This window comes from Lagopus leucura, unplaced genomic scaffold (assembly GCF_019238085.1).
Source record: "Lagopus leucura isolate 7727_CA_CO unplaced genomic scaffold, USGS_WTPT01 Super-Scaffold_100015, whole genome shotgun sequence".
Classification (NCBI taxonomy): Eukaryota; Metazoa; Chordata; class Aves; order Galliformes; family Phasianidae; genus Lagopus; species Lagopus leucura.
The window spans coordinates 11,940,142-11,958,052 of NW_024962269.1; the positions used below are offsets into that span (position 1 = coordinate 11,940,142).

General features: G+C 46.1%; 1 protein-coding gene across 5 annotated transcripts in view; it reads left to right on the forward strand.

Moving 5' to 3' along the window:
• Nucleotides 1-17,911, forward strand: part of CHD2 (chromodomain helicase DNA binding protein 2) — an 83,010-nt gene that overhangs the window by 40,649 nt on the left and 24,450 nt on the right. For all 5 annotated transcript variants that reach the window (XM_042875632.1, XM_042875633.1, XM_042875634.1 and 2 more), the window contains 13 exons: nt 2,893-3,112; nt 5,806-5,892; nt 11,209-11,270; nt 12,583-12,705; nt 13,003-13,152; nt 13,316-13,449; nt 14,119-14,344; nt 15,180-15,280; nt 15,775-15,819; nt 15,967-16,142; nt 16,825-16,949; nt 17,117-17,333; nt 17,751-17,840. In XM_042875632.1, coding sequence (XP_042731566.1) covers nt 2,893-3,112; nt 5,806-5,892; nt 11,209-11,270; nt 12,583-12,705; nt 13,003-13,152; nt 13,316-13,449; nt 14,119-14,344; nt 15,180-15,280; nt 15,775-15,819; nt 15,967-16,142; nt 16,825-16,949; nt 17,117-17,333; nt 17,751-17,840 — 1,756 coding nt within the window. The remainder of the gene's footprint in view (nt 1-2,892; nt 3,113-5,805; nt 5,893-11,208; nt 11,271-12,582; nt 12,706-13,002; nt 13,153-13,315; nt 13,450-14,118; nt 14,345-15,179; nt 15,281-15,774; nt 15,820-15,966; nt 16,143-16,824; nt 16,950-17,116; nt 17,334-17,750; nt 17,841-17,911) is intronic.

Consider the following 17,911-nt stretch of genomic DNA (forward strand, 5'->3'; position numbering starts at 1 on the left):
TAATGCAGTTACCAAAGATCCAGCTGTGGTTTTGGCATTAATGGGTGATTATCAGTACTGAATTGGAAGCGCGTGGGACTGGTTGGATGTTTATAGCTTACCCTCAATTATACTTTAGTAGAAAATAGGCCTTTTCGGATGTTAACTCATGTATCTTAAAGCAGGACATATTCCCAAACCAGCCTCGGGAAGGAGCCCTTCAGTATTGGGTTATGTACGGTGGTGGGACCTGACTTGAAGTGTCATGTTGCTAATCCCTTGTATTCAGTTTGCAGGTGGAAGCACTGCCCTGATTGTCTCAGTGGTATTTATTGAGATCACTTTATGGAATTGGCTTTTTATTACTATTATTTAGCATTTTAATACAGAAACGACGACAAGCACAAATCCTTTTGTCTTAACTGGATTTCATTGTTGTTTTATATTATTTGCAGCAGCCTAGAGAAGGACATACCGTTTCTCATCTACAGGATGTGCAAGAGTTTAAATACAGTAGATATCAGAGTAACACAACTTGTGTTTAATTGCTTAAATTACTACGAGGGGCCTTTCCTTAGTAGGGCAGGCGTGTGCAGCATTTGTGCCTGTCACTAGGGAAAGGGCCTTTTCAGAAAACACTGTTCACATCAAGGAAGAAAATGACAGTCTGCATAACGTAGGTAATGTACATGAGTGATGGCTATTCGTGTCTAGGAAGGCTGTGTTCCTCTGTCCTTGTAATAAAGCTCAGGGCCTTGAGAAACAACGAGCTCTGGCGTGGGAGGAGGCCAGCAATTGCTGCTCTGTCTTTGCACAATACTGCAATGCTGTCTGGCCCCAGCATTGCTCTAATTTCTTCCAGCTCTTGCTAATCAATCCAATTGAGGAAAAGGGTTTTTGTTTTTTTTTTCTGTGCCCCCATGGAATACTGCCAACTTAATGCAGTGCCAGCCTGATGTTGCTATTGGTGTGGTGGCAGCAGGGGTTTGGATGCCTCCAGATGCCTTCTGAGGTCAGGGCCCCAGGGGTGGCTTCACAGGATGTGTCCTGCTGTCCCAGGAACAGCTGGTGAATCGTTTTCTTGGATGCTTTTGCAATGGTTTCTAATAAAAATCCCTTGGTTTTCTTGAATAAATGCTAGATCTTCCAAAAATCTCCAGCAAAGAAGTTTCAGTGCTTCTTTGAAAGATGCTGAGTTGGAAAAGTGTGGTTGAGGAGATGTCAGCGCATTTATGGATGAATTCAAGGAGGATCTTGGGGAGGGGGGGATGGTGTGCCTGATGGCCAGCAGGGCAGGGCCTGGTGTGGGAGCTGGGAGTGCCGCAGCCGGTGGGCAGGAGCTGTGCTGGTGTGCAGAAGCAGGACAGGGTGGCAGTTGAGCTGGATTTTCCTGTCCTTCTGGGAGGGAGCACTGCAATACCCTCATGCCTGTCCAAACCAACTGGGACAATGAAAGCAGCAATCATCAGTGATGATGCGTCCATTCCCCTTTGCTGGAAAAGCCTCCGTGTCTTTTACCTTTGACATTTCAGCTCACAGCTGTTTTTTATTCCTGTGCTCCCCTAGCCCCCACCACAAATGTAACTTCTTCCATTCTCGGCCTTGCAAACAAAGCCAGAGCACCAACCACCCCAGCAATGAACTCCTAAGATGGTGGAGGAGGGATGACTGTGAAATGGCGGCCGGGAGCTTGGCTGCGTGCCCTGCGCTGGAGGGATTTGGGATGAGGCTCCCGCTGCGCTCAGCTGCTGCCCTCTGCCCGCACCCTGGGAGAAGGCAGCTGCAGGCCTGCTGCAGGGAGGCCTCACAGGACTTAACAGCAGTTCTGAGCATCTGGGGCTGAGAGTGGAGATCCGACTTCCCCGGCGTGACCGATCCCATCTGCACGTGGATGGGCATGTCAGCAGTAGCTGCCTGCAGCTGGTGGATGCCTCTGAAATGTGTGTTGATTTCTGCATATTGTTATGTAATTACATACATGCTTTTATTTTCCTTTGGTATATTTTTAATCACGATGAGCAGAGTTTTCCATGTATCTTGTGTAAATGGAGGAAAAATTAAACATCTGCTTTCCCTCTGTGAAGTTTTTCTGGCTCTTTATTCATGATGCTGTATTTGCAACATACTCTTAAATATAATGTAAGCATTTAGCAGCAGATAAGAGCTGACTTGGAACGAGAAGCTCCTTGTTCTAAGGATTTGTGGTCTCATTACAACACTGTTTTTTAGCTTGTGATGGTGAGATTTCTAATACTGCCTCACTGGCAAATACGTTATGATGAGTTTTCTGTTTTCTTTAATTGGATTTGAAAAGAGGAACAGAATACGTGTTGTGGGAGAGGTTGGACAAAAAGGTATTTTGAGTAACAAAGCCTCTCACCGCTTTGTTTTATTGAGGAGCTGTGTTTAACTGAATGTTTGGTATATTAACATGTTGATGTAAAGCATGTTAACGTAGGAGGAGATAGTCTGCTCTCCTTGTACTGGATAAAGCTCCTCTCTGCTGCTGAATTTACTCTTTTTGAAAAGAATGTCATGTTTTCCAACACATGATATAATGTGCACAGTGCTTGGTGCTTTCAGAAATTGGATTGTACCAGGATGTAGAGGAGAGAAGAGCGAGAGGACCAGTGCTGGTGGTGTTGCTCACGCTGCTCCTCGTGCGGCACCCCTCATTGCTCTGGTTGACGAGCAGTGATTAGGAGCTGGTGCTGTCCTCTCTGCATTCAGCAGAGGTGAATGTGGAGTCCCCTGAAGTGAGTCCGTTTCAGTGCAACAAAGCAGAGCATATGTCAGAAGCCACGTGCCTCACACTTGCATTTAGGCTATCCCAAGCTTTGAAGCTTGGCTGCGGCTCAGTTTTACTTGTTGACAGTTCAGTTAAAATATAATCTCTTCTCTCTCTACCATTAGTCACTCGGCATCCGAAGAAGCCTCTGGCTCTGACTCTGCAAGCCAGTCTGAGAGCGAGCAGGGCAGCGAGCAGGGCAGCGAGTCTAACAGCAGCTCCGAGTCCTCTGAAAGTCAGTCTGAATCCGAAAGTGAATCAACGGGTTCGAAATCCCAGCAGACCCCTCCTGAAACCAAAGAAAAACCAGCCTCTAAGAAGGAAAGGATAGCAGATGTTAAAAAGGTATTGCCCCCTGCTGCTCTGCAGAGCTGTTACCCTGCACCCACCGTGAATGGGCAGAACACAGGGCGTGAACCTAGCTGTCTTTCACTTCCCTGCCACTTGGCAGCCTGAATTGCACGTCAACCAAGCAAGCTCCCTCTTCTGGTGTCCCCAAGCCCCTTGCTGGCCATTTGGTTTGTGTATGTATGGCCCTGTGTCACTGGTGTGAGCAGGAGCTTGTGTGTTCGATGTGACAGCCCTTTAGGCACTAGGCAGGTAATGGAGGAGGAGAAGGAGCCTGTCTTCAGTAAGTGACGCTGTCATCTCATCCTCTCCCTCCATCCTTCCACTCCTCTCTCACATCTGATCTCTCCATCTAGAAATAGTAAAGCTTCCCCACGGGTTGCAACTTGGGAAAGTGCTTATCTTTTATTTGGGCCACTTAGTTTTGTTTCCATCACTACCTGCCTCTTTGGAAAAAAAGATGAAAAAAGTGGTTTAACCTTTTTATTTGTTATGTTCAGGACAGTTGTGTGGTTGTTGTTTTTGTTTGTTTTTTTTTTCACAACTCCCTCAGCAATCCCTGCCCTACCTACACAGGCAGGCTTGCCCTCACCTTGTAGCTGCACAGGTAGAGGAGGGCACGCAGGTGGTGGATCTCCATAGTGCAGCAACTGTGCCTTGGCTCTCTGCTTGACCCAAGAGGTGGAGGCACCTGAGTTACACACCAGATGCAAGATGGGGGGAAAAGAGCCCAAGTGCCCATTTGGAGATAGGAACTTGGTGAAGTGAGATTTTTGGAGGGAGGAAGGTCAGGTTAGGTCAATGATTTTCTGCCTTGCGGTGTGTGACTCGCCTCTTCTGCATAACTGTGGCTTGTACTTTGCACAGCTCATTCACAAGGTGGAGTTTTGTGGAGAAATTGCTTTGTATGTGATGCATAAGAAGAGCAGTGCTTGCAGCCCATGTTCCCCGCATGCCTGGAGGGGAGAAGTGAGAAATACAGCATCCATATTTCTTCCTCTCACCAACCTCTGGCCTGCCTGCTCAGGTTGCAGTAAATCTCCCATATTTAGGGAATGCCAGGGAAGGATGCATTTGCGAGGCAGCTGTGGTAACAGCGTTCAGATTTCTGTTTTATTGTTGGTAAGTGGAGACTACTGGAAGTTGTCTCTTCTGTGGCCTTCTAGAAGCACGTTCCCAACAATAAACATTAAGATTACACCATGAGGGAACGCATCCCTGTAGAAGAGGGTAATTAGCATGGATAAAACTTCTAAAGGTCAAGACACCCTTTAATAAGGAAGCTTCTCCCTCCCTTAATTCTGCTGTTAATGGGCGTTCTCCTTAGCTACCTCTAACCCAGACATACCTGTTTCCCTTGAATAACCAAGTCAATTAATTATATTATTGTTTATATTCCATCTCTCTAGACACACCCATGAAGGTGAGGTTCACTTGTGTGTGGTTCTATTCTGATGTGTAATGGGAGGCAATTCTTCCTCCAAAAGCTCTGCCACTTAAAAGATAAAAAGACAAATTCCTCAAATAGTTGGGAGAGCGTTTTGAATTGTTCTTTCATGTGGGACAATAAACAATCTCTTAATTTCTCTCAGCCTTTTTTCCTGACAGATAGACACGCCAGCAGTTAGGCTGCTGTCATATTAGCTTCTTGCTTTTCCAACAGCAGCAAAAAAAACCAAAGACCTGCCAGGCTGCAGCCTTGTTGGTCCCAAGTCACTGCAGTGACTGGCAGTGCATTTTGATTTCTTTTTCCTGCCAGCTGCTTGCTGAGATACTTGAGAACTGGAGGGAGGGAGAAGCAGATAAATGCTGAATAGGTTTAGAAAGCTGAACAGTGATAAACTGCTGAGGGCCAAGGCAGAGGGATTGTTTTAGGTGTTGGAGAGGTGGGTCAGGGGTTTGCATCTGCCCTGAAAAGCTTCTGTTGTTTCGAGTCACCAACACGGTCACGTTCCTGTACATCAGGACATCAGTTCTTGAATTCCTCTTCTCTTCCTGTCCATCCAGAGAGAACAAAGGCTTGCTTCTGTACACAGTGTGAAGTTGCTGTGGGACCTGGTTACAGCACACAGAGCTGTGTTACAGCACACAACCCTTTCCAATAGCTCTGCACTTCCACAAGTCCTGCACTGCTGAACCACATCCTGTCAATGCATTCAGGAGAAGAATAAGGTGGTCTGGCTCACTTGCCATCCAGGATGGGTCACAGGCTTCGCACGTGAAGTTGCTGCTGGTGACTTTTTGCCACTGGGCTCGGCAGGCAGCTAATAGGGTTTCTCTATGGAAAACAGTAGTGAGGGCTGTGTGCAAGACCGAATCACCCTTTGTGTTGGTAGGTTCATTCATTCCACCTGCACAGTGCTGCCTCTTGTTGCTGCTGAGGCTGGCTGCCTCAGAGCTCTGTCCTTCAGCCTGAATAAGGTAGAAAGTGCTTTATGCCCTATGGGAGAGATGACCAGTATAAAGATAATGCTAAGTTAAATTGTATGCTTGAAAGTGTTACCAAACAGCCCAAAATAATCATGATCTGTTTCAGATTTTTAAGCGTCTGTCTACTAGTTGCTGCTATCAAAATTCCCTAATGGTGCTATGTTGATTCTTTTATTTTTTTCATGTTCACGGTCAAACCTCTCTAGAAATCAGAAATAATGGAGCGAAGCAGGCCTGCTGATGGTCTGTTTATTTTGCAGATGTGGGAAGAATATCCTGATGTTTATGGGGTTAGGAGGTCAAACCGAAGCAGACAAGAACCATCACGATTTAATATAAAAGATGAGGTAAGGAAAAAAAAAAAGAATGAGGGATTACTGAACATATAAAAACAACTAAACTCAGAGAACAAAGGCTGGTCTCATCTGCATTGCCTTGTAAACACCGAGTCCTAGCCTGGTTTGTGGATGGTGGAGTTCAGAACTGAGGTCCTGGTGCTGCACTTGAGTCTACGTGGCCCAAAAGCTCCGATCTCAGAGGCGTGCTGCATGGGCTGAGGTCTCTGCACACTCATCCGGCCACTAGAGCGAGGCGTAGCATGGGTCTGCCCTGCTGTAGAAACCTGCTGGAGAGGAGCAGGTGCGTGCTTAAAAAGGAAAACACAAAACCACAATGAAAATCCAAGCAGGAATAAAAGTGCCCAGAAACACCTCACAACGATCAAACAGATGTTGTTGCCCATCCTGGAATGGATCGTGCTCATAAATGCATTTGTGTGTGTGTGTGTGTGTTCAGCGTTATGAACCATCACTTCAGTTGAATGTCAGGAGTATTTTGTGCTTTAATTGAAGATGGCAGGCGAAACTTGCTGTTGTTCCTATCTCAGGACTCGCTTTTTCTTTGAAGATGCAGCCTCCGTTTCCATCTATCAGACCTTGTGCACGTCTGCAGATCTTCAGGAAGGTTAAGTAGTTAGAGAGGAGAAAAAAAACCAGGCTTAGACTGAAATTGCAGGGTGGGATACGTCAATGTGAAAGCAGTTGGGAATCTGCAGAGAAGTAGCCAGATTTTGGGCAGGACAGGAGCCTGGTGGTGCTCTCAGCAGGTCAGGCTGTTTGTGCTGTGATGCCAAAATACACCGGTGGATGCCTGAGAACTGCAAGCATAACACAGGTCTCTGCCACCTCCTGCGCTGGATGTCCCTGCAGCAGCAGTTAGGAAGGCCCTGTGGCACGTCATTGACTTGGGTTTTGTTTTCCTTTTCAAGTTCAGGAAAGCCCAGGCTCCCCGGCCGCCTCTCTGTGATGCCCCAGCGTGCACTATGCGCTGTGCTGGCACTGTCACACCCGCCACAGACCTCGCCTGCAGCCCCAGTGCCCTGTAGGGGTTCAGGTAAGTCCTGTCATTTTTTGTTTTACAATATTACGTGGTTTTGCAAATGTTGTTTTCTTTTTCAATATCTTTATTTCCTTCTATTTGAGGTACGATAAAGTTAAAAAAATAATAATAATTCTGAGATGTACAAACTTTGCTATACCACAGAATATTGTAAAAAACAAAAACAAAATCATCTGAATGAGCCCTTCACTCACGGAAATTAATGAAATCGGACCAGTCCATTCCTCCTTCTCCTCCTGAAGCAGCACTGCCTGCTTCCCATAGAGCAACTCCAGTGGCGGGTGTGACATGTCAGGCACAGTGCTGGGGCCTCGCAGAGATGGGACGTGGCAAGTCTTGCTGTTGGAAGACCCAAAGCAGCAAGGGGAGGGCACAGCACAGCTGATCCTGCATGGTGCTGAGCGCTGCTGGAGCTGGCAACGAAACAGGGCACTTGACATCACCTAAGATTGCTTCTTGCCTTTCAGGTCTAAGCCTGTCACCAGTAACCTGCTCTTGTTTGCTGCTTGGGACTTCCAGCACCATGTCTAGGAGCTTTGAATTGCTTTCTTCCCTAACACTTGCATGCAGTACTAGCAAGCAGCACTGCCTGGGCAGCGGGTGAGACTCGGTGCCAGGCTGCAGCACTTCCAGCCTTCTGACTGCCCCTGGTCAGGGTGGTAGAGTTGTTTCGGGTTTTGGAAGCTGCAGTCTCTGCCGAAACCACCAGTTTGGGCAGAGCTCCTTCCCTTAAGTGCCTGAAACGCTTCTGGGAAGTGCCCTGAGGGCATTGGGCACCTCATGGAACTCTCTGAAATGGAAGCAGAGAGACTGGCAACTTCTGGTTGGGGCAGAAGTGTGGGCTGTGAAGGGCAGGAAGCAGAAGTGCTGTTTTGCATAAGGTGAAGGAGCTGCCCAGGGCACTGAAGCTGGCTCCAGGAATGAGAGCACACGTGAGCTTACAGTACAAACGGTCATTGCTTGTGCATTTTGGGTGCAGCTTATAAATCACCTTCAGGTTTCATCAAGGGGAACTGAAACATGCAGAACAGGGCAGTCAGGAAACAGCGTGCCCAAAACAGGCACAATCCATAGGCTATAAAGAGGATGGTTTGTAATTTGCATTAGTAATAAATGTCACAGTGCATCTGTTCTGTGAAAGAGGCCACAAGTTGTGTGCCACAGCTGTTCCCAAAATATGTTTGGTTTCACCACTGTAAAAAATACATATTTCTGCTCATCTGCATTTTGATTAATGCTCTTTCTCACATCTTTGCTGAAAGTTCAGATTTTAAACATCAGAGACACAAGAAGACTAAGGTGGCAAGCTGACGGTCTCCAGCTTCTCCAGGCTTGGCCTCTGCTAAGCCTGAAATGAGCAAATCCCTGAGCTCTGTCTGAGATTTAGGCCTTCCCATCTCCTAGCAGGCAGCATGAGCTCCGGAGCACTGCCTGGACCATGCCAAGGGCCTGAAGCCCACTCCATGGGCTGGTGAGGGGACAACCTTGGGCAGTCTGTAGGACCAGAATTGCAAAGCTGCTGCTGCTTTGCTCTGCTTAGTGCAATGTTTGTGGTGTCATGTCTTGCATAGCATTCCTCCATGGTAAGCTGAAGCAGAGTTAATCTAGAAAAGTGTGTGCACTGTAAGTGCTAGCAGAGAAGAAAGAATGGTGGATATCCCATCTCTGGAGCAATTCAGGGTCAGGATGGATGGGGCTCTGAGCACCCTGATCTGGCTACAGAGGTGTTGCCTTTAGAGGTCCCTTCCAGCTCAAATGATTGTATGAAATTATATGGGAGGATTGGGTGAGGCATGGAAAGGGAGGACTGACCCTTCCTCTGAGGTGGGCAGTGCAAACAGTAAGAGGCAGGTCCCTAGTCCAATGGGAAGAGTGGCTTAGGAATTGATTGGGCACGTTGGCAGCATTCAGTAGAAGGGGATTAAGGAAGGCAATTTGGGCAGCACTGGTGTGCAGGCTCAGAGAGAGAAACAGACACCTGGCATCTCTTGCTGGACTGATAAAATCCTGGTGGGGACTGAAGGCTGAATTTGTCACTTTTGCCCATGCCACCTGGGGAGGTGATGTTATTAAAACACGAGTTTAATGCAGTTTTCCCTTCCTGCTGAAGGTGGCTGGTGGGCAGCCTTGGACTAATTGGAGCAAGTCGGTGCTAAGTTCTACAGCTGGGTCAAGAAATTTGAGAGATTGCTATAGTATGGTCTTTTAAAAATTGTTTTAATTGTTTTGTAATTACTACATGTAGAACAGTATTAAGCAGCTATCAGCCATGGCAGGACCTGGGCAGCCTGGTGCTAGGATGGCAGGAAGAGTGGGTGACAAGTGATGCCGGGGTGGATGAGGGCACTGGGGAGCAGAGGCTGAGTCATTGGGTGCGTGGGGTGGCTGTAGCAGCAACAGGCAGTGGTGACTCAGGCTGGGACTGGCTGTGTCAGAGCTGAAAGATCTGGGCTTGCTGCCCGAAAGAGACAACGGCGCTTTGAGCAATGCAGCTGGAGGCAGCTGAGCTTGGAGTCACAAGTTAGATTTGTTTCAAGGCAGAAAGAAAAGAGGAAAAGGTGAGTTGTTGAGCAACAGCTATGTAGAAACTGCAGCGGCAGGAGAAGAGCAGAGGAACTGGGGAATGGACAGCAGGATCTTGAAAAGTAGGACTTTGTCAAGTGGAATGAAGTTCAGAAAACAATAAAGGATGTATTTGGTTTTCTACAAACTTCGCTAAGTTAGACTTGGCAGCTCTAGGTTAATGGTTGGACTTAGAGATCTTTTCCAACCTAAATGATTCTGTGATTCAAATCTTGTCTTCTCTGATGCAGAGCAGAAGGAAAACTCACTGCTCTCTGCTCATGGTTTGCCTAAAGACAGCAAAAAGTAACTGCTCATTGAGAGATGGCTGTTGAAAAATATCCCACCCGCACAGCTGGAGTCAGCTGTGCTGCAGTCACTGCTGTCAGCCAGTCCCTTGTTTCTTGGATGCTTGGTGTGTGAGACAGGGGATGTCAGGCAGTGGAACAGGCATTGAGCATGTTCACACTGAGCTGCAGGGCAGGGGTGTCACTGTGCCACATGTCAGACTGGCATGAAACCCCCGAGAGATTCATCAGCGCCCTCGGTCTGACACAGCATCCGATACTCCATTTTGAGCAAAAAGGAAGCTGGGGAAAAGGAAGATGGAAATGAAGGCTGCAGAGATATGGGGCATGTCTTTGTACCCTGCCTCGACTTCTGATCTTGCAGCTCATGCCATTTCATGTCGTTCTCTGAACAGCTCTTGGCGTGAGCCTTGCTGAATGTGGTGGATGTACAGGAGGCACAGACAAAGACAGGCTTCATCTGCAGGGCCTCCCTGACACAGCTTGGATGTTGCAGCAAAAAACAGCATTGAAGAGAGGGTTTCAGATGAGCAAGATGCATACAGCAAGCAGTCCTGAGGCTTCTCAGAGCATTTAAATCCTCTTTAAAAATCTTCTGCTTTCTTCTGCAGTTTGCTCCCTGCTGATTTGTGCTTTCTGTAGCAAGTGTCTAAGGCAAAGTCATCTTGTTTGTTTCAGGGTGCTGCGTGTGCAGGGATCTGTTTCTGTGGTTGACTGGCTTTTACAAAAATAGGGTTGTGCCCATCAAAGCTTTTCTAGCTTTCTCAGCCAGTGGGAGTTGATGACACCCACGTTTAAAATAGTTCAGCAAGGACGTAGCATCTCTCTCGATATATTTAGCTAGAGAGTCTGCTGGTGGAGGCTGGTATGCTTGCAGGAAGGAAAGCAGCAGGGCAGGGTCTGACCCATCTGCTTCCTCAGCTGCTTTGGCTGTGGGAGAAAAATTCAGGAAAGCAGGGAACACCCTTGTGATAAGAATGTTGTCCTTTTAGGAGAATTTCCTTCTGTATAGAAAGCTTCTGTAATGAGAGTAGAGCTGGTCACGCATTTGTGTGATTGCGAAAGGTAGGTCTGCAGTCACAGAAACGCAGTCTGATCCATCCCTGACCATTACTGGGTTCATACTGACGTGGCAAGTGTGGATGCTCTGCATTCTGCCACTGCACTTTTCAGTTACAGCCTTGTAAAAGAGCTCAGCTGCTGCAGGAGCTGTGTGGGGCAGTGGGCAGCACTCCTGCAGCCTCATGGCTCCCCAGAGCATCCTTCTGGCTGCAGGGAGAGCGGTGCAGCTGTGCCTCAGCTCACCCCTCCCCACCTGCATGTGTCCAGCTGTGTCCTTGGGGAGACGATCCGGGTGAAGCCTACAACCTCATTTTTCTTTCTTTTCAATTAAAGGCAAGTAGTGAATCTGAAAATGAGAGCCCAAAAAGAAGAGGCCAGAAGCAAGTGAAAAGAAAGTAAGTTTCTAGGGAAAAGAGTTTTGAATAGTGGAATTATTATTTATTCATTGGTTTTCAGAGTAATACTATTTGTTTGACAGACATTGTCAACATGAAAGGCTTGTAAAATGAATTATTTACTATTTTCAGTAATAAAACTCTGGGTGATAAAAATTCAAGTATGAATGTAAACCTAGGATGGATGAAAGTTTTCCAACATTTTCACTGTTTGTTTTCCCATTTTGCCTGTCCAGGAAATCTAAAGAAGCCAGCTTCACTTTTTGTTGTCAGTCTTTCACTTCTTCATGATGTTATTTATTCTTCAGTGACACTTAAAATAGTTCAACCTTCACTCCTTTCCCGTCCTTAGGAAATGGAGAATAAAATGCCAACTCATTTTTTTAATCTCCCATAACCCTCTGATAAGTTAAAACATCCCATTAACACATTTTGGGGATCTCATCACAGTGGCCAAATGGGCTTATTTTTACTGCCTTTTCCATCCAATCAATACCTTTCAGTTTTCCTAAGCACTGAAGTGTGCTGATGAGGCCTACTGAGCTGCCTGCTGGAGAAAACTCGAGCACAGCAGAGTGCTATGTGATCCAGCTCCCTCCCTCCTCTTTCTTGCTTTTAATTTCTCATTCTGTTGTGTACAGCAGTGCAGCACAACAGGGGAGGTAATAGAAGCCAGGGAGGGCGGCAGCAACAAGGGAAGGACTCCCAAAGTACCCCTAGGAGAGAGGGGGCATTGCAGAGCTGAGGTCTTGCTCTGAACTACCCACGTGGAACCTGCTTCCTTCCACTAACACACAGTGGGATTTGGCTTCAACCCTGGAAGCTTTAATTGCCTGAAGTTCAATGGCATGCGACTCAGTGCTCTGGGTTTTGAGCAGCAAGGAGAAAGTGTATCAGTGCGTGTCGTAAACCGTAAGCGGAAGCGAGCGCTTCTCAGAAATGTCTGATTATTCAAAATCACCCCGAAGATTTTTTTTCCCACCTCATTTCAGAAATGCGTAAGTGGGAAGGAAAGCTGAAGATCTTGAAGCACGCCCGGCCCTGCGGGGTGCAGCCCTGCCACAGCACGTGGTAGGAGCCACTCGTGCTGCTCTGCTAAGTGAAATCCAGGTGACAGACCTGTTCCTAGAGGAGAGAATTACAGCCTAAAATCCCCAACACATCACAGTCAACAACTTGTTAGCTAGAGCGCAGTGGTGATCTGTCGTGATCATGCCCTGCTAGGATCAACCCAGTTGGGTTGGGTGCCTACTTGGTCAGGTATTTGCGTTGAAATATGGTGGCCCTTGATCAGCTACTTTTCTGACCATAGAAAAAAGTGGAAAAGAGAGATTTCTGGTGAAGAAGAGGATGAAGATGGAGGGGATCAAGGCACCAGTGCAGAGAGCGAACCTGAACCGAAGAGAATTAAAGCAAAAAGACCTGTCCAAAGGAGGTATGGAGTGGTTGGTTCAGTCTGTATCTTTTTCTATGTGTCTTTCCTACCTTTATGAGGGTGGAGAGGCAGCTGCCATTTGCTCCTAAAGCATGTTTGTTTTCTTCAGCATTACCTTTGATTACAAGCCTGTGGACCTGGTTGCTTTGTCCAGTGAGTGGAGTAGTGATTTCTGTGGTAGTTACAGCAGGCTAAATGTCTGGGAATCTGATATCTGAGATGTGTTTGTTCTTAAAGACATTAAAAAACAAAAAAAGTATGTTGAAGTAAAACACTTTCTCCTAATACTTATTTTAGAACAATGGCCAAAACCAGTGTTAAAAAACCTCCCAAACTCCAGCGTGGGAAGAAGAGAAAGAGACAGGTGTCATCTGAAGATGACGACGATGATGAAGACGGTGAAACTCCTAAGAGACAAACTCGACGAAGAGCAGCCAAAAATGTCAGGTATCAAAAAGTGTGAGGTGGCTTGCTTAAGCAGTGCATGTGCTGAACAAGCACTGAGCCCCAGGGTAAATACTGGTCTTGCTGTGCTCTATGTAAGAAGCCATTCTTGTGTTTCTGGGCAGAGTCAAGGGCTTTTTATCAGTTTGGTTTTGGTCTTGTTCAGTTACAAGGAAGACGACGATTTTGAGACGGATTCTGATGACCTGATAGAGATGACTGGGGAAGGGGCTGATGAACACGAAGACAACAGTGAAACTATTGAAAAAGTCTTGGACATCAGGCTTGGAAAAAAAGGAGGTGTGTCGGCTATTTCTGAATTCAGTCACGCACTCTCTGTTTCTCTTCAACTGCTCCAACGTGTTTGCAATTTTGAAGCCTTCCAGTGAGGCCCAGGGTTATTTCAGTGCTCTTCATCCTTTCCTGCCTGCCTCTTATTTCTTCCTTCTGGAAGGTTTTTTAATTTGTTTTTGTTTTTAAACGATCTATTATTGAAAAACCTAAAATGTCAAGTTTATCTGCTTGGCAGCTGTCTTTCAGTGTGTACACTATTTTAAAGATGCAGTCATTGCTCTGCAATTCTTGTTTTTCTCCCCTTTAAAAGATAAAATAGCTCTTCCAGTAGAGACAGTTTTTGTAGCTCCATTGACAAAGCCATAATGGGAAATAAAGCTAAGGCTTTGTTCTCACAGCCATACAAAAGTGTTTTTGTAAAACTGAATGGTCTTGAATATTTTCAAGAGACCTTTGAATTATATTAAGGAAAAAAAGGCATTTATGATAGAGATTTAAAAAGATCCTGTTGTGTGGAGAACTTTTGTGTGCCTGTCTCATCGGGTTCAAGAATCTGTAGGACATTCTTTGTGCTGTCACAAAGGATGTGTTAGAAAAACGACTTCCTGCTTCAATGCAGTTCGTGGCCAGTGGTTTTTAACAAAGGTACCAACTGCAGCCTGATTTCTTTTGCAGCCACTGGTGCTTCCACCACAGTGTATGCAACTGAAGCTAATGGCAACCCTAGTGCTGACTTTGACCCTGAAAAGGATGAGGGAGAGGTTCATTACCTGATCAAATGGAAAGGCTGGTCCTACATCCACAGCACATGGGAGAGCGAGGAGTCCCTGCAACAGCAGAAAGTGAAAGGCCTGAAAAAACTAGAAAACTTCAAGAAAAAGGAGGAGGAGATCAAGCAATGGTATGCTCTATTTCAACCAGTGATATCTGGCTTTGGGTGAATCTTCTTTAGCCATAGGTACACACAGGACTGAACACATTCATTTTTTTTCTTGCTAAGCATATTCCAACCAAAGCAAACGTTTTCAGTTCACAACACTTTTCTCTCTCTCTGCCTGCTGTAGAACCATCCCCCTAATAAAAATGATATCTGTGGTATTGAAAGGGAGAAGAGGCAGAGCTTCACAATGCTGCCAGTTCTCAGGCTCAGGAGTTGGGTAGCTGAGAACAAATAAATGGTGCACGAGTGAATCTGGCCCCGGAGGTGATACAGGGGCTCCTAGTTAGCAATGAAACCTGGCAAGCTAAACTAAGCAGCTGTGCTGGGAAATAGGGCTCGTCTCAGGACACGCTGCTGAATTTTGCTTTGCAGGCTTTGTCAAGGCAGCCTTGTCAACCCTTGTTGATGATGAGCCTGTTTGTACGTGAGTTTTTGTCTGACCTCCCCAAGGACTATAAAGAGAGCTTCTGTGTGTTTCCAAAGCGATAAAGCTGGAGCAGCAGCTTCCATCCCCTGACTGTTTGATTTTCATTTTTGTGACTAATTCTTGCAGCAGAATAAGGAGTCATTTAGCAGGGAAACAATGAGCATCTATAACATTTGCTTCCCAGTAAAGCTTTATCATAGGAGATGCTTTAGGAAGCATTAAGAAATGTGTCATGTAAGCAGTGGTTTGCTTCAGTGACTTAGTTACACAATCATAAAATAAAGTAGAATTTCTATACATGGCCTCAGTAAGCACTTCAACACTACAAAAGCATTATAATGCCTAATTTGTTTTTCTTTTGGTATCTAGGCTGGCCAAGGTATCGCCTGAAGATGTGGAATACTTCAACTGCCAACAGGAGCTGGCTTCAGAGCTGAACAAACAGTATCAAATCGTGGAGAGAGTAATTGGTAAGTGAATCCAACACTTCTGTAAAGGGATGAAGTAAGACAGAATGAACTTCCTCTTTCTCTTTGCCCTCCAGTATCCCTGTAGAATGGCATTGAATGTATTTCACTCTCCAGGTGGTTGTTGAAGTTGCTGCTGCTGGTGTAGTTCTTTGACCTCAGTTCTTTGCAGGCAAGGTGTTTGCAGAAGCACAGGCCTGGCTGCTTCCAGGACAGCTTTCTGTGACACTGTGGTTAAGGATGTGGTTAGGTTGCAAGGTGGCTCAGGGGTTAGACTTTCATGATTTGTTAAAAATAAAAAATGGGACTTTGCACTAATATTTTACCAACGTCAGTCAGAGATGCTGGCATCCAGTTGCTTTGGGAATTGGCCTAGAGAGCTGTACAACCTATTTCCATACGATTCTTATCAAAGCACATGATGCTCTGTTTGTGCTGCTCCCCCTGCTGGCTCTCAGCACACCAAACCCTTGTTTCCTTTGTGTCTCCTACCACAGCTGTGAAGACCAGCAAGTCTGCGACAGGGCATGCTGACTTTCCAGGTAAAGGACCATTTTCGGCCTCTCTAAACTTCTCCTACTAGCCAAGACTTGTGCTGTGTTTGTAGGGATGAATTAGACTGCCCTTGTGAACCATACTTGTGGTTCAGCCACAGAACTGAGGTTTGGGCTGTTTTGCATATTTTGCAGCAAACAGTCGCAAAACATCCTCGAATGACCCCGAATACCTGTGCAAGTGGATGGGACTGCCCTATGCAGAGTGCAGCTGGGAAGATGAAGCTCTGATAAGCAAGAAATTTCAGCACTGCATTGACAGCTTCAACAACCGTAACAACTCCAAAACAATTCCTACCCGGGACTGCAAGGTTTGCTTGCTTCTCTTCTCTCCTCTTGCTTTGTTTCTTCAGGCTGGGTAATGAAGCAAACTGTGTGAATATGAAGTTTTGTTAGAATAAATGTCAGAGACTATTTTCCAATCTTTCCTCCAGCATTTGAATGGTTGTTTGCTGTTCTTGTACTGTAGGCAGAGATGTGAACCCCTTTTGGTTTCATTTACTCGAGGCATGGTGAGCATGGGGGATTGGGAACTTTAATTAATCCTTGCAAAGTGCTTCTTCCTGAAGAGATGCTGCTCTTGCAATGCAGATTTTTAATATCACTTGAACGGAAAAACAGCACACCAGGGAGAAGAGGAAGTCTGCAAGATGCTGATACAGTGTGGGAGAGAGATGGAGTACATGGAAGAAAAACCAGAAGGGGCCAAAACAGAAAATGGAGTTTGCTCCATCTAATAGGCATTATATACAACTTATTGCACTCTTGTGGGGACTCAGCCCTGATCATCAGGACTGGAGGTCAGCAGGCAAAACATAACGATGCTGAGGGGCATCAGAACTGTAGATACCAGAAGCAGATAAGAAAATGTGGCTGGACAATAACTGACAAACCAATCTACACTCATTGCTGATTCTGCAGATTTAATTGCTGAATTTTCAACCTTACCTTGTCTTTTTCTTCAGGAGGCTTACGGTGTATTGTTTTCCTCAGGTACTGAAGCAGAGACCAAGATTTGTTGCCTTGAAGAAGCAGCCTTCTTATATTGGCAGTGAGAACCTGGAGCTGCGAGATTATCAGCTGGAGGGCCTCAACTGGCTTGCTCACTCGTGGTGCAAGTAAGTACATACACTGAGTGATGCAAATGAGCTGTGTTCATTTTGGGTCTCCTAAGCTTTGTCCCAATGGGATCTGACCCTCTTATTCTCAAGTGAGGTTTTTACCCGGCCTTGAAATGATACAGACGCATAAAATCAGGACTTAGGTTTGTTCTCTTCCTTCTCAGGAACAACAGTGTGATCCTGGCTGATGAAATGGGCCTGGGGAAGACGATTCAGACAATCTCATTCCTGTCGTACCTCTTCCACCAGCACCAGCTGTACGGTCCTTTCCTGGTGGTGGTTCCTCTGTCGACTCTTACCTCGTGGCAGAGAGAGTTTGAAGTGTGGGCACCTGAGATCAACGTGGTGGTTTACATCGGTGACCTCATGAGCAGGAACATGGTGTGTAATCTGACAGCAAAGCCTGTGGGGTTGGATGGGAGCACTGGGTGCTATCCTATGCAGCATGTAATGTGTGTGACGTGCTATCTGCTGGAGCAGCTGATGGGGGCTGCTGAGTGTCCTCTGAAATATTTAGACAGGGCAACAGAAACGTGTTGTGAGCCTGGTGGCGTCAGTGAGATGATGGGGTAATGTCACAACAGCAAGTTGCTTGACTTAATTTTGTTACTTGTCTAAACTTGCATAAAAACCCTTGTGCCCTAAAACAAGCTGCTCCTTGGACGCCCTTTGCTCATCGAATGGTACACTCAACAATAGAGCTTGGACTTGATTGGAGATCCTAGCTGTAGCTACAGTAAAATGATTGTTAACTCTTCGATAATATTCCTTGATGGTAACATCTGTCGCTTCTCGCAGATACGTGAATATGAGTGGATCCACTCTCAGTCTAAAAGGTTGAAATTCAATGCACTTATCACCACATATGAGATTCTCCTCAAAGACAAGGTGGGTAAAGCTCCAGGGGTGTTCTATTTAGATCCTCTCTTGCAAATGGGGAAGCCAGCCACTGACTAGTG